This window comes from Dipodomys ordii, unplaced genomic scaffold (assembly GCF_000151885.1).
Source record: "Dipodomys ordii isolate 6190 unplaced genomic scaffold, Dord_2.0 Scaffold9, whole genome shotgun sequence".
Lineage (NCBI taxonomy): Eukaryota > Metazoa > Chordata > Mammalia > Rodentia > Heteromyidae > Dipodomys > Dipodomys ordii.
The window spans coordinates 27,218,065-27,231,614 of NW_012267225.1; the positions used below are offsets into that span (position 1 = coordinate 27,218,065).

At 37.6% G+C, this 13,550-nt stretch overlaps 1 protein-coding gene across 1 annotated transcript in view; it reads left to right on the forward strand.

Moving 5' to 3' along the window:
* Positions 1-13,550, forward strand: part of Nkain3 (Na+/K+ transporting ATPase interacting 3) — a 580,446-nt gene that overhangs the window by 543,244 nt on the left and 23,652 nt on the right. Inside the window, exon 5 of the mRNA XM_013009296.1 lies at positions 3,181-3,241. Within this exon, the coding sequence (XP_012864750.1) occupies positions 3,181-3,241 (61 nt within the window). The remainder of the gene's footprint in view (positions 1-3,180; positions 3,242-13,550) is intronic.

Sequence of the window (13,550 nt, forward strand, 5' to 3'; positions counted from 1 at the left end):
GGGGGGGGGAAGAGGGGAGAGCGGGAAGAATTGGGGGGGCAGGGGGAGGATGGGAAGGGAAGGAGAAACAAAGGAGCAGGCTACAATGCTTGATAAGAAATGTACTCATTATCTTGCCCATATAAATGTAACCCCTCTGTACAGTATTTTCACAATAAAAAAAATAAAAAATAAAAATAGGCTATTTCTTAAATACATTGTAGTATATTTAAATGACCCAACTTTATGTATTTAACAATTAAGCTTATGGATCATAATAGTGTCTGATATATGGATCATAATAGTGTCTGATATATGGCAACTATTTGAAAGATTGGGAGGAAACTGTTCAAAAAGTTATGGTCGTGGGATCTGAAGGCATTTCTTCTGTCTGCAGCCAGTTTAGTGGGCCAGGTTTGGTAGAAATCAATCTGAAGGCAATTTTATGCCTTCTCCCACTGTCCCTTTGGGCACACTCTATGACTTTGTTCTATCTCTGCTTTTGGATCATATTTCAGGCTGAATTTGTTTCTCATTTGGCCCCTCATAGATAATAAATTGCCCCATCCTGGTCAATGTAAACTCTAACCCATTAAAAACTGCTCCTCAGCTGAGCCTGATTTCAAGATGCAGAACTTCAATAAGAAAGAGGGAACAGAGCTACTTTCTCCTAAGATGAAGTAAAAGGAAGAATCATCAGATAAGAAATGAGTGGAAGAAGGCTTAAGAGGACTGGGTTGATCGATCATCAGGGAGGGCGTACTCTCTGGGTATGACTCTTCCCACAGGCTGATATCCTCATAGGTGTGATTTTATGAGTTCTTTATAACCCCCCTCCCACTTTTTGCCACATAAAGGAGTCTCATCTATTTCTCTCAATTTTCAGTCCCCTGACTTGTCATTTAACATCTTTTGTTCCACTCACTTTTTGTACCTAAAGTACCAACATCCTTCTTCTGAGGTTCTATATCTGGTGGGAAGTCCTCTAAGATGGAGTCCAAATTCAGAGCACCACAGGGAACTCAGTTGAGAGACTACTGAGAGCCCTCATGTGCATCCCTGAGCTGCTATGCCCACTTGGCCCTGCCTCTTCAAACTCTCAGCCAAGAGTCCACTAGCCACAGCCCCTTGCAGTGTGACTCTTCCAAGATGATGCCAAGTCCCCATTTCCCCCCCAAAGTATAACATCAAGTTCCTCCACAAGTTCTTCTTTGAAGCAGCACCTCACTTGGATTGAGATGAAGGGAGGTATCCAACAGATAGAAGGGCTGTTCAGCACACAGCTAGCTCCCTCTGTCAATCCGTATGACCTCACTTCCTAATCTCTCAGCCTCTAAGAGCCTCATGGTCTTTCATATACTTTTGGTAAGGATTCGAATCTCAGATCATAATCCATATGTGCCATTGGAACCCCCGAATATGTTGTTCTCTGTATTGGGAACTGTTCTTTGACACTGGACTATTTATAGCTCATGAGTCCTGGCATACCCTGGGAAGAAGTATGGGAGTTATGAACAACTAACTTACAGTTTAACAGAGTGAATAACAGGAAGCTGCAATATGTGTTGTTTCAGAAGTTGGGGTGGGGGTGATAAGTGAAGTAGGGGGGGGTGGAGAGAGAGAGAAAGGGTGGGCAAAAACAATCATAATCTTTGATGTACATATGTGAAAATAAAACCAGGCAACTTGAGGGGATGGATGGCATTAGGAGAGATGGGTGAGAACAATGAGAGTGGTGACGTTGATCAAGATGCACTGTTCACATGAACCGCTTTGTTAAAGAGCAACAGCTTTGTACAACTACTTAAAGATAATGATTTTCAAAAGAAAAGGGAAAAAATTACAAAAAGAGTCACACACTAGTGGCTCATGCCTGTAATCCTAACTACTCAGAAAGCTGAAATGGGAAGCTCACAGGTCGAAGCCATCCCTGGGAGGAAAGCCTGTGAGACTGTTCTCTCCACTAAACTACCAAAAAAAAAAAAAAAGCCAGAAGTGGAGCCTGTGACTCAAATGGTAGAGCACTATCTTTGAGCACAAAAGCTTCGGGACAGCACCCAGGCCCAGAGTTCAAGTCCCAGGACCAATTTTTTTTAAGATGCACTGTACTCATAAGCTGATATGAATTGAAAAAGATTGTACAAATTCTTAAAAATAATAATAATAGTAATAAAGAAAAAAGAGAAGTTTTCTTTACAACATTAATTTATATTGAGGATGGGGGGGAACAGATTTTAAAAATGAGATAAGGCTATGAAGACAGACCACAATAGCTATCCAGGTGGCTATTTCTAATATCTATCAAAAACAATTTTAGAGTAGACTAGATTCATTGCCAATTTGGTCCTCCAGGAATTATAACATGCTTGACTCTGTGGAATAGAAATCACCACCTCAGTATAATATGAAAAGCTTTGTCTGTACCCTGTGTTTGCATTTATTTTTTTAACTGTTTGGATCCAAAATATAAATTGTCTCTCTCCTTCCCTTCACCAATGACTAATGATCACAAAATCAATGCATTTTCATATGATGTAATTAACATACCAATTGAGTAGTAAAAAGAATTTTTACTTTCAGAGCATTTTCAATAATTCAGTAGATAATCACTATTTAATTTCTAAGTAATGCATTTCTATTTTTTTGTAGCTAGTAAACATTAAAATAGTTGTGGTAATGATGCATGTAGTACAAATTGTTCTGTAAATAGTCAAAACCTAAAAAATGTGTTGACTTATCTGGGCTGATTTATTAATACTAACGTCTAAAGGAACTATCTAGAATATTTCACATCTTGTCAAGTGACATAGAAAGGAAAGGGCTCTTTAATAATCATAGATATTATTTTAAGATATAAACTTACATATTACTAATACATATTCTTCCTATATATCTATTGGATTACATATTTATGAATGTTTGGCATATATTCTTGCTTTTCTGTTTTGTTTTGTTTTTTGTTTTTTGGGAGAGCATGATTTCAACCACAGCAGGTAACCCCGGGCCTGTAGCTGCTACTACCTTGCACTGTCTCAGAAGGGCAAGGACATGATTGGATTGGATTATGGATCCTTTGCAGGGGGGGAGGAGAGCGGGGCAGGCATTACTGGGGTTTGAACTCTGGGCTTCACACTTGTTAGGATGGTGCTTTTCCACTTGAACCATGGCATTTATTCTTACTGCATGTATTTTTTCTTGCAGTTGGTTGGGTTTGTGTTTGCCTGTTATGTGATCAGTATTTCCATGGAAGAAGAAGATACCTGTAAGTATTGTTCAGCAATTTGAAGGTTCGTTTGTCTGACCTGCTGCTCCCAAAGCTAATCATTACAGAGCTGTGAAATCTTTCCTGTTTCGAATCTGAAATGATTGATCCCAGCACAGTAACATTGCAATCAGTCACTGACAAATTAGATTGCACAAAAGTAAGGACACACTAAATACTGATACTCCTGTCCTGAGTTGTACGGGAGCATCACAGACTTGCAAGCCTGAGGATTGCTGTCATGTCATGCTTCGGTAACTCTTCAGCAGAGGCCTAAGCAGCTTATCCAGTTGCAGAGTTTTGAAGTCCATCTAATAGCAATAACAGCAATACAATGTATTATATATAGCAAGACCTACATGAAAGCTACATAAAAAGCTAGAAAAAAGTTTTAAAAAATATGATTTTCAAGATGAAAAGCAAAAACACAAGATATATTAAAATGAATTGTGCAATGTCTAGGAGATAAGCCATATTTTAATAACCCAAAAATGAAATACATATTATAACCTAAAGAATATGATAAAGATTTAACCACATAATTCAATTAAGGACTTTTGTTAAACATTTGCCTAATGTATAGACACTTTCACATTATTCTCCTACAGATTTTTGAACTATTCTCCTACAGTTAGATAAAACATACCTGTCCAAAAAAGTTTTGGAGATTTGGTTTTATCATGTAAATTGTTGCTTGAATTGTCCAAACTGGACCCTTTGACATAAATGAGATGATATACCTAGTCATTTTAACTTCCTTTTAGAACATGATTACAAAAAGATCTGATGAATGTTCCCCATGAAACAGACATAGTATGATGGAGGAAGTGGAATCCAGTTAACAATGAAATTTTGCCTCAATTTACTTGTCCAAATTTAAGAAATAACAGACTTGAAATATAATGTATCTGGCAATTAAAACATGCAAGCATAAAACATAAAACGCTATGTTTTCTTAATAATACTTGAACCAGAGTTTTTAACATTTCAAAAGTACAATTGTAGGCAGGACACCAGTGGCTCATGCCTGAAAGAGACTGAGATCTGAGGATCATGGCATGAAGCTAGCCCAGGCAAGAAAGTCCAGGAGACTCTTATCTCCAATTAACCACCATTAATAATAATAATAATCTAGGTGTGGTACTGTGGTTCAAGTGATAGAGCTCTAACCTTGAGCAATAAAGCTCAAGGACAGCACCCAGGCCCTGCGTTCAAGCCCCAGGACTAGCACTCAAGAAAAACAAAGTACAGTTGTAATGCCAACACAGTGCACTTTGAAGTTAACTTCTAAAATGATATTTCCACAAGTTCCCTAATGAGTTCCATGATCTGACAAAGTTAGTGTATAGGATGTCAGCAGCATGCTTCAACAGCCAAGATAGATGCATAGCCAGAAGCAACTGGTTGAATATGAGTGAATTTACCAAGAACTCAACTTTAGAGAACTTAGTGGAAATTGGGACTAAATGAGGATTTTAAGAAATTTATGCATTGATAGCTTATCTGAACCCCATATTTCTCAGTAGTTATCTCTTACCCCCCCCCACACACACACAACCCCTGTAAGGGGAAAAAATCTGATATTCTCTTCTGTGAATTGGCATCAAAAAATGCCAATATTCAGTCAGTTTATTGTGGAAAAAGAACCAGAGTACTTGTAGTCTCCTTATATCTACTAAAATAAATAAGCTTAGTTTTTTTCTTATGATTTTAAAAAAATTATCTTTAAGCAAGTGTAAAAAGAGGTTTTAATTCAACATGTCATTTTACAACTACAATGCATCTTGATCAAAATCACCCCTCCATCATTCTCCCTGACTTGACCTAACCCCACCAATTCCATCAAGTTACCTGGTTCCATTTTCACATATACATTGAACACTCCAACTTTATTCTCCCACTCTTCCTCTCATCTTTTGGGAGACTTTGGATGTGAAGTAACGCCAAGAAACATAAAATGATATGCAGAATGAGAGATTCATCTAAAACAGGCAAATATTTTTTATCTTCTTTTAGAGCAGTTTTTATAGATTGTACTGAACTCAAAGATTTTGTATTCCCATGGACTTTAATACCTTTAATTAAGTTAAGGCTCTCTACAGAAGTCTCTGAATCAGCTATTTTAATGCCTATCAAACTAGGAATGAAGCGGCTGCTTGCAGCTTATTCTATTAATGGTGTAATTTTAGTGTTTGTTATTAGTGCCATACATTATGCTACTGAGAGATATCTAGATATAGTAGCTGTATTGACATCAATTCTAATAATACTTAGAGTCAAACAGAGCCTTGGGTACTCAAAACAAAGTAAATATGCCCAGCTTAACTTGATAACCTGATGGAAGAGAGATGCTGATGAAAAGTAATCACAAGCCTTTTAGTGGGATAATTCTCAATGGAGGGCAATTTTACATTTTTATTGAAAGAAGCAAGAATCAAAAGTGCAGAGGTAATTAAATTGTCTCTGGGTCTTCAGAAGACAGATGTGAACAAAAACGTAATGTCTACAGCCAATTGCAATGATCTCATAGACCAGGACAGTTTGTGCCAATGCTTAGCTTTTAGGTGCAATAATGCACTGCCCTTTGAATATGACATTAACCAAACCCACAGTTAGAAAGATGTGTCCGCTGAACTTTTTCGCGAAATTTACACACAGCATGAGAAAACAATACTGGTAGCTTTTCAATTTGGCTGAGTATACATCTGGAAAGCTTATTCTGAAAGGTAACTGCAAATATAATGTACTGTCACAGTACTTTGGCAGACAAAGTACCATTTATTATTTTGATTCCTATTTGAACTCATGAAAATCTCCGCATTATTCAAAATGCAAAGTTAAGCCTTGTTGGTGGGCTGAAAACTGTCAGAAGCCTTAAAAAGTAATAAAAGTCCCCACTCCCTTCCTCTACACTGTGTAAGTGCTTCTATGGAAATAGCATTTCTGACAGACATTTCTGAAGGATAAAAAATACTGAAGGAGACATTCATTTCCAGCCACCCAGCTATCCTAGTTACCTCTCAGCCTCTTTGCTAACCATTTCTTACAAATATTTAAAAAGCTGACAAAAAGCAGAGTGCTGGGATAGTAGGGGAGATGTCAATGGCTTTTATCATTTGTTCTTATTAAAAATCCAATTTATATATCTTTCTTCCATTATTTCTGTCTTTTTATATATCTACCAATCCCTGCGTGCACTTTCGAGAGACCAGGATCTCTGAAATCTATAATCATAAAAACCTGTCCATGTCTCATTTGGAAATCATCTGCTATCTGCTGAGAATGAACTTTCTGGCTTGTTACTATCTTGTCAGACTTAATAAAAGGAATGTTTTTAATCCAAAGAAATGTGGAGGCAAAGCAGGTACACTAAAAAGCAGTGGTTAGCCTGTGAAAACCCTGCCAGGCATATTTGGAAGATCTATTCTATTTCTCATATTAGTTTGCAGCTTGCTCCCGAGACATTTATTTTATGTCACAAAATCTGATCTGGGTTGTCTAGGTTGAATGGTAGGGGGAAAGGGTACATTGGAAACCTTAATAATTTTTTAAAGGAAATAGACTCTTTGGATTTCATATAATTCACATTGCAAAACTCAAAGTAAGTTTCCATACGAGCATTTGATCCTTGTTAGTGTGCCTTGAGGGAACTACCCTGTGAGGAATCATAGCCATTAGTAAAACTTTTCCTAGCCCTACTGTCCATGAAGTTTCCTGTTGGCTACTGTTTAAGTAAGTCCCTGTGTACCCATAAGTTCCTTTTAGAAGAGTTAAATTGGGTTGCCATAGTAATGGTGTGAGCTGGGATTTTTTTAAACTCTTATCTTTTCCCAAAAAAAAATTTACTATGGAAGCTAATAATAATGGAACAGAAACTGATGGGCTTGAATGTCGATTTCCAATTTGCGTTCTTTAATTTATAATGTCTGGAGAACTCTTAGAAGTAAGATGATCACAAAGCAAGGTCACAAAGCACTGGAAAGGGTCATAGCAAAAGCCTGGATGGTCCTCAGAAAAGAAAATTAATTCACTTCTTTGGACCTCCTATGTTGTATGGATATTTGGGGCAGAAGGCCAGGAGAATATAGTAAGAATGGAAGATGGAGAAATGTATGGGACTTGAATGCGGATATTCCTGAAGTTGTACTCGGCATTCAAAGAAATGACAGTGCTTTTCCACCTGAGGTCAGGAATTTATGAGTTCTCAGGATGCATAATTGTCATTTGGCAGCTATAATACCACATATACTTAAACAGACCCAAGGGCCTAGCAAAGGTAAAAGGTGAATGTGATCTTCACTTTCTATGAGTGATACAAAAATAAGTTGAGAACAATTTCCAAGATACGGGTAGGGTCTGCTGTGTGCCCTTCAACTGAGAAGAAAAAATAATGGTACAGAATAAAAGATGAGAAATTAGGGACCCAGATGTGAACACAAGGGAGCAGAATAAACAATAAGAAAAACATATACTTCACATTTGTAGTTACTTGGATTTCAAGTAGTGGGAAAAATGCACTGTGAGGATTTTATGAAGATCCTGAGCAATGGTTTTTCTCTTGGCTCTTAGTAATAAAACTTAGGAGCCAAAGGAAAATGAAGGCAACAGCATTCTGCCAATGTCCCCATGTTTTGATTTTAAATTCAAATTCAATATCCTAATCTCAATCCTCTTCCCAATTTTCTTCATCTTCCCACATACCTCTTCTGCCAGCCCCACTGTGTGTATACTGAGCCCCTCCCCATTGTGGGCATACTAATAACCTATTTCTCAATGTTACTGAGATGAGCAGATCACACCTGCCCTTATGCAACTTGACAATGTTTCACTCAAGCCAGCCACCCTACAACACCGCCCTCTTAAGTTTTGCTACTCAGTACCTTCTCTGGGTCTCCTGCAAATGAATTCTTTGAGTTATCAGTGCCTTAGAAAGGAAAATTCCTTTCAGGGAAATTAGAATTCCCTACCCATGTTTTAATAATAAGCAATTGAACCCAAAGATCTGGTATGGCTCGCATCAGCCTTCTCTTCTGTCCCACATCCTTAGCACTAATACCAGAGAAAACAGAAACCAGCAACACAACCTCCTCCAGTTCCCAGGCCTCAGCTCTCCAGAGAACCACCTATATCTGTCCATAATGATCGTCTTTCTGACATAGAAAAAGAGGCTTCCTTTCATTTGGAAGGATTCTGTGGTTTTTACCTTCTTCCCACTGACATACTAAGGTTGCTTGCTCCATTAATAATTCTTTCTCTTACCCATCCTGCCAGCTGCCCAGTTTCTACACCCCACTGCCTCTTTTACCCTAGCTCATAAGCAATGTCACAAACTTTGAAAAGAAAGAAATGACTTCCAACTCCTCACCTGGTTTATATTTAACTTCATTGTCTCTTATGTGTCTTCCCTTCACACCCAGACATTTCAATATAGTACAAAGAGCCCTCATTTTCTCAATTCCCATTCACTACCCATCTGCTGCAGTCAGACTCTCTGTCTGTATCATCTCTGAAAACCCTGACTCAGAGACCAGCCATGACCTTCCAGTTGGCAAATTTTCTTAGGTTTGACTAAGGTTCATTAGGATTGATGGTTTTTGGTTACTATTGGCTGCTTCCTCCTTCAAAATGTTTCTCCTCTGAGTTCCTAGGAAATCAGATCTCTTGAGTTTTATCAGGCATTCCCATGTCTTCAGCAGCAGGTTTTACAAATTAAAAAGTATTTCTAAATGTTTATGCAAATGAATCAAATTGTGAGTGCATATACAGCTAACAAAATCTGAGGCATTTCTTCTAGCTACATCCAAATTGATAATTTATCAAGTCCCTAAAATATTAACTAGCCACCTCTGGTATAGATCTTATATTCACACTGTTATACTAAGTATTTTAAGATCTGACAATAAAACAGAAGACTTTAAAGACAAGACAATAAAAAGAGATGTTTATGCCTTTTAGATAACAAAATGGCACACAATATTTTCCAAATCTATAGTCTTAGACTACATATTTCAATTTTTATGAAGTGCTGATTTTATAATTCTGTTGAAGAAATGTCATACAAGTAACCAGCAATAAAAGGCAGAGATAGAACACTTACCTTATGTCCTTTATATTAAGAACTTTACTGACCACAAAACGTAATGAATTAGTGTTCTTTCTGGGAGCAATATTTTACACTGGAGCCCATAAGATGTGTTTGGGAGTATTCCTAAGACTTGAATGGAAAACTGTATGAGACAAAAGAAATCTCTTTCTCCCATCTCTCCTTTCTCTCCTTTCTCTCTCTTTTCTTTTTCTTTCTCTTCTTTCTCTCCCCTGACAGTAACTTTAAAAAAAAGAAGCAGAAATTCTATATTACAGATCCTGATACATTTCAAGGACGTTTTTCCTTGCCACAGTTCAATCAACTGCAAACTCTCAATGCTTTCCAACTCTTACTCATCCAGCACCACCTTCAGAAATTACCTAATAGATGTACTCAAGCTTGTGTCAGACTCGCTGGTGAGTCACTACGGCCATTTGTCCTTCTGCCAGACACACAGCCATTCCATATGTCCTAGCTGCTGTGCCATCAGGTCTCCCATGAGACTGGATTCTAGAATATGGATTCCAGACTTGGCCTTTAAATACCTTCCACAGTCATCAAAGTTTTAAAAACAATGGGGGAGCCACAGTGCCCAAGCAGACTGAGTCTTTTGAGTTATTGCTTGGTAGAAAATTGATTGCATAACTTGAGAGGAAGATGCTAAGTGTTTGGGGGACACTGATGAGCATCCAAAAGGCCTGTCATGGCAGAGATCCCAGATGGGAGGTCCTTGAATCAAAACTTGTACAGTTCTTCTGCCACACAGCAGGGAATGGAACATTTGAGAACTCAACAAACAGGAATGTCCCTGTGCCTCCAGAAGGGCTCTTCGCAGAGATAACATTTAACTAAGAGCTAAAGAAGGGAAAGGATTCTGAGTGACAAGGCTGGGAAGAGAGCATTCCTGGCAAAGGAAACAGTAAATGCATAGAAATCATTTCTTGGAAGAGGCTTCTAGCTGAAACAAAGGTGGTGACACCGGGAACCCCTTCAATACTGACTGCTCCAATTGGTCAATCAGCTAATCTGGGATTTCCTCTCTTTGGAGAGCGAATTAAAAGGAAGATTGTGTCAGATGCTTCACATTAAACCCTTCATTGAGCAGGATAGCTATAGGAAAAGATGAAAATCGTACCATTATATTTACACATAGGAAAAAGTCTGAAGTAGACTTGTAACACTTCCTTTCTATCCTAAGGCTTCATTTTCTGTTTATTTATTGATGTATTTGTTTTTAGAAAGTAAATGAAATCTTTTTTTTTTTTTGGTCATGGGGCATGAACTCAGGGCCCAGGTGCTGGCCCTGAGCTCTTTTGCTCAAGGCTAGCACTCTACCACTTTGAGCCACGCCACTACTTCCAGTTTTTGAGTGATTAATCAGGCATAAGAGCCTCACAGGGACTTTTCTACCTGGGCTAGCTGGCTTCAAACCACAATCCTCAGGTCTCAGCCTCCTGAGTAGCAAGGATTATAGGCATGAGCCAGCTATTTTGTTTTTTTTAAGGAAGACAATGATTCCTATAGTTACTAGTCCTATTATGAAAGTCAGAACACAATATTGATGTTTTTCTCCTTACTTAAACAATGGCAGGTGGAAATCAGAGGAGGTTCCCCAGGAGTTTCTCCCTGAGCATTATGATGTCCATGAGCAGACTATTCCTGTGTCTACTCAGAGTTCTCAATCATGATGCAATTTCTTAATGTGAACAATTTGTCTTCATGTAACTGTTTATGCTTATATTCTAAACTGAAAGTTTGGCATTCCATCTATAAGTCATTTTAGAGATGGTTTTTGTTTCTTGGGATAAAATGTTCATGAAGTAATATCACCATTTTACATTTGAAGTATGCAATCCAGGAGCATTAAGAACATTCACAATTGGGTTGTATGACCATCACCACTGTCCATTACCAGGACATTTTCAGCAGCCAAGCAGGCCCTCATATCTGTTTTAGTCAGCTTTCTGTCACTATAACAAATGCCTCAAACAGTCACCTTATTTGGGTTATTTTGGCTCATAGTTTGAGAGATGGCCCAGCCCATTGCCATAGTTAGGTGACATATGATAGTGGCAACATGTAACAAAAGCATACACCTTATAGCTAGCATAAGAGACAGAGGGAATGAAGAGAGAGAAAGAGACAGGAGAGAGAGAGAAGAAAGTGTGTGTGTAACTGGAGGCCAGGCTCCCACAATCTCCTTCAGGAGCATATCCCACTTCCAATGACCTAAACCATCCCGCTATGCTTCTAACATTGTCCAAGAATACTAATATGGGGACTAAGTCTTTATCACTTAGGATTTGGGTGACATTCCAAATCTAGACTATAGAAATATCCTTTAAATAATAATAGCTCATCCTCCCCCTCCTTTTTACTTCTTATAAATTCTCTTCCATTTTCTAGCTCTGTGGAGTGTTTGTTTTAGGCTCCTCATAAAAGGGAATCTCACAATACTTGTCCTTTTTGATCTAGCTTATTTCACATGCCATAATGTTTTCAGGGTTTATCCATGTTATACTAAATGCCAGAATATCAATTTATTTCATTATGTCTTCAATTAATGTTTTATCTATTTTAACTCATTTTAAACTCCTTTAAATTATATTCTATTTACCGCTTTAAATTTCTTAAACATTTGCTCCCCATTGAATTAATTGTAATGTCACTCTTTTGAAACTCTTCAATTATTCATCTGAATAAACAGAATACTTATGGATTTTAAACTTAATTGGATTTTAAACTGTTCCAACATATCAAATAGATCTAGTAAAATAGCCTTATATGTAAGTTAAGTCTCAAATTTTCTTTTTTTTGTAAGTCTCAAATTTTCTTAAACATCATATAGATTTAATGGAATTGCCCCATGTCCTTGAAATTAAAATCACACTAATCTAATCTAGCTAAAGTTTTTGAATTGGTTTTACAGGTTAATCTGCAAGATCTACCATAATATGTCTTATTAAGAACTACAAAAAAATTAAAAGCTATTAAGACATAAATTATCTCAATGTTGATTTTTTAAAACCCTAGTTTATAAGAGTATTAATACTGTGGGACTGGCTTACTTTGTTCTTTCTAGTCAGAAACACACTTCTCTGATAAATAAGTATCTCAAACAAATTGAGACTACTACCTGTTCAGAAACTTTCAAATAGGAAGCAGGACCTACATTTCAAGAAGATTATACTTTTCTTCTACTTGCCTTAAAAGCAGATACACATTTGCGCCACAAGAGTACATACATCTCTTTCCAAACCTTTCAGACATGAGTAATAGAGTATTCACAGCGTCTGGACTCTAATGTCATCGAATTTGCATAGAGAGGGTCCCCTTTCCATTAGTTTCACTAGTTAGTTCTTTGGAGCAATTTACTGTCTTCTTACCTACCTTAACAGACACTTGGTTAACATTCCATTTGTTTCTTTAAACTTGATGGTGTTTTGTATTCCTTCCATATTCTAGGTGGGTGGCCAACTCCTGTAGGCATTTCAGTGTTTGACTAAGCTGTTTCCCTGGCATCTTTTCTTGTTCTGAGGTCATCAACCTGTCTAAATATGAAAGCATTTATAGTCTATAGTCCAGATCCAACACACTATTATTTATTTTAGATGTTTAGACAGCCTTAAATTGTTACACTTTCATAGATTTGGTGATTTATTCACTCAAGAAAGTTATTGGGTTATGCTGACATGTTTGGTTTAAATCTCTTTAAACTTTCTGTATACCTACTAAAAGAGAGAGATAAGTAGAGAGAGAGAGAGAGAGTGCCAGTCCTGGGATTTGAACTCATGGCCTGGGCACTGTCCCTGAGCTATTGTGCTCACTGTAAGCACTTTAGCACTTGAGCCATAACTCCATTTCCAGTTTTTTTTGGTTAGTTAGAGATAAGAGTCTCATGGAGTTTCCTGCCCAGGCTGGCTTTGAACCATGATTCACAGATCACAGTCTCCTGAGTAGCTAAGATTACTAGCATGATCCACTGGCATCCTGCAATTTTTTCTTAATATTATTGGCAGACTTCTTATAAGATCACAAGGACACAGAGATAAATAAAATATAGTGCTTTCCCAGGAGATCTTAAGATGTTTACATAATTTCAGAATAGTGAGCTGTGGGGAACAGCTTATAGAAGGAATCAGATGCACAGAACATGGATGCTCCAATCCCAGGTGATCATCACATTGCCAGGAGGAGAGCAAAGGAAGCACATTTTTTTTTTTT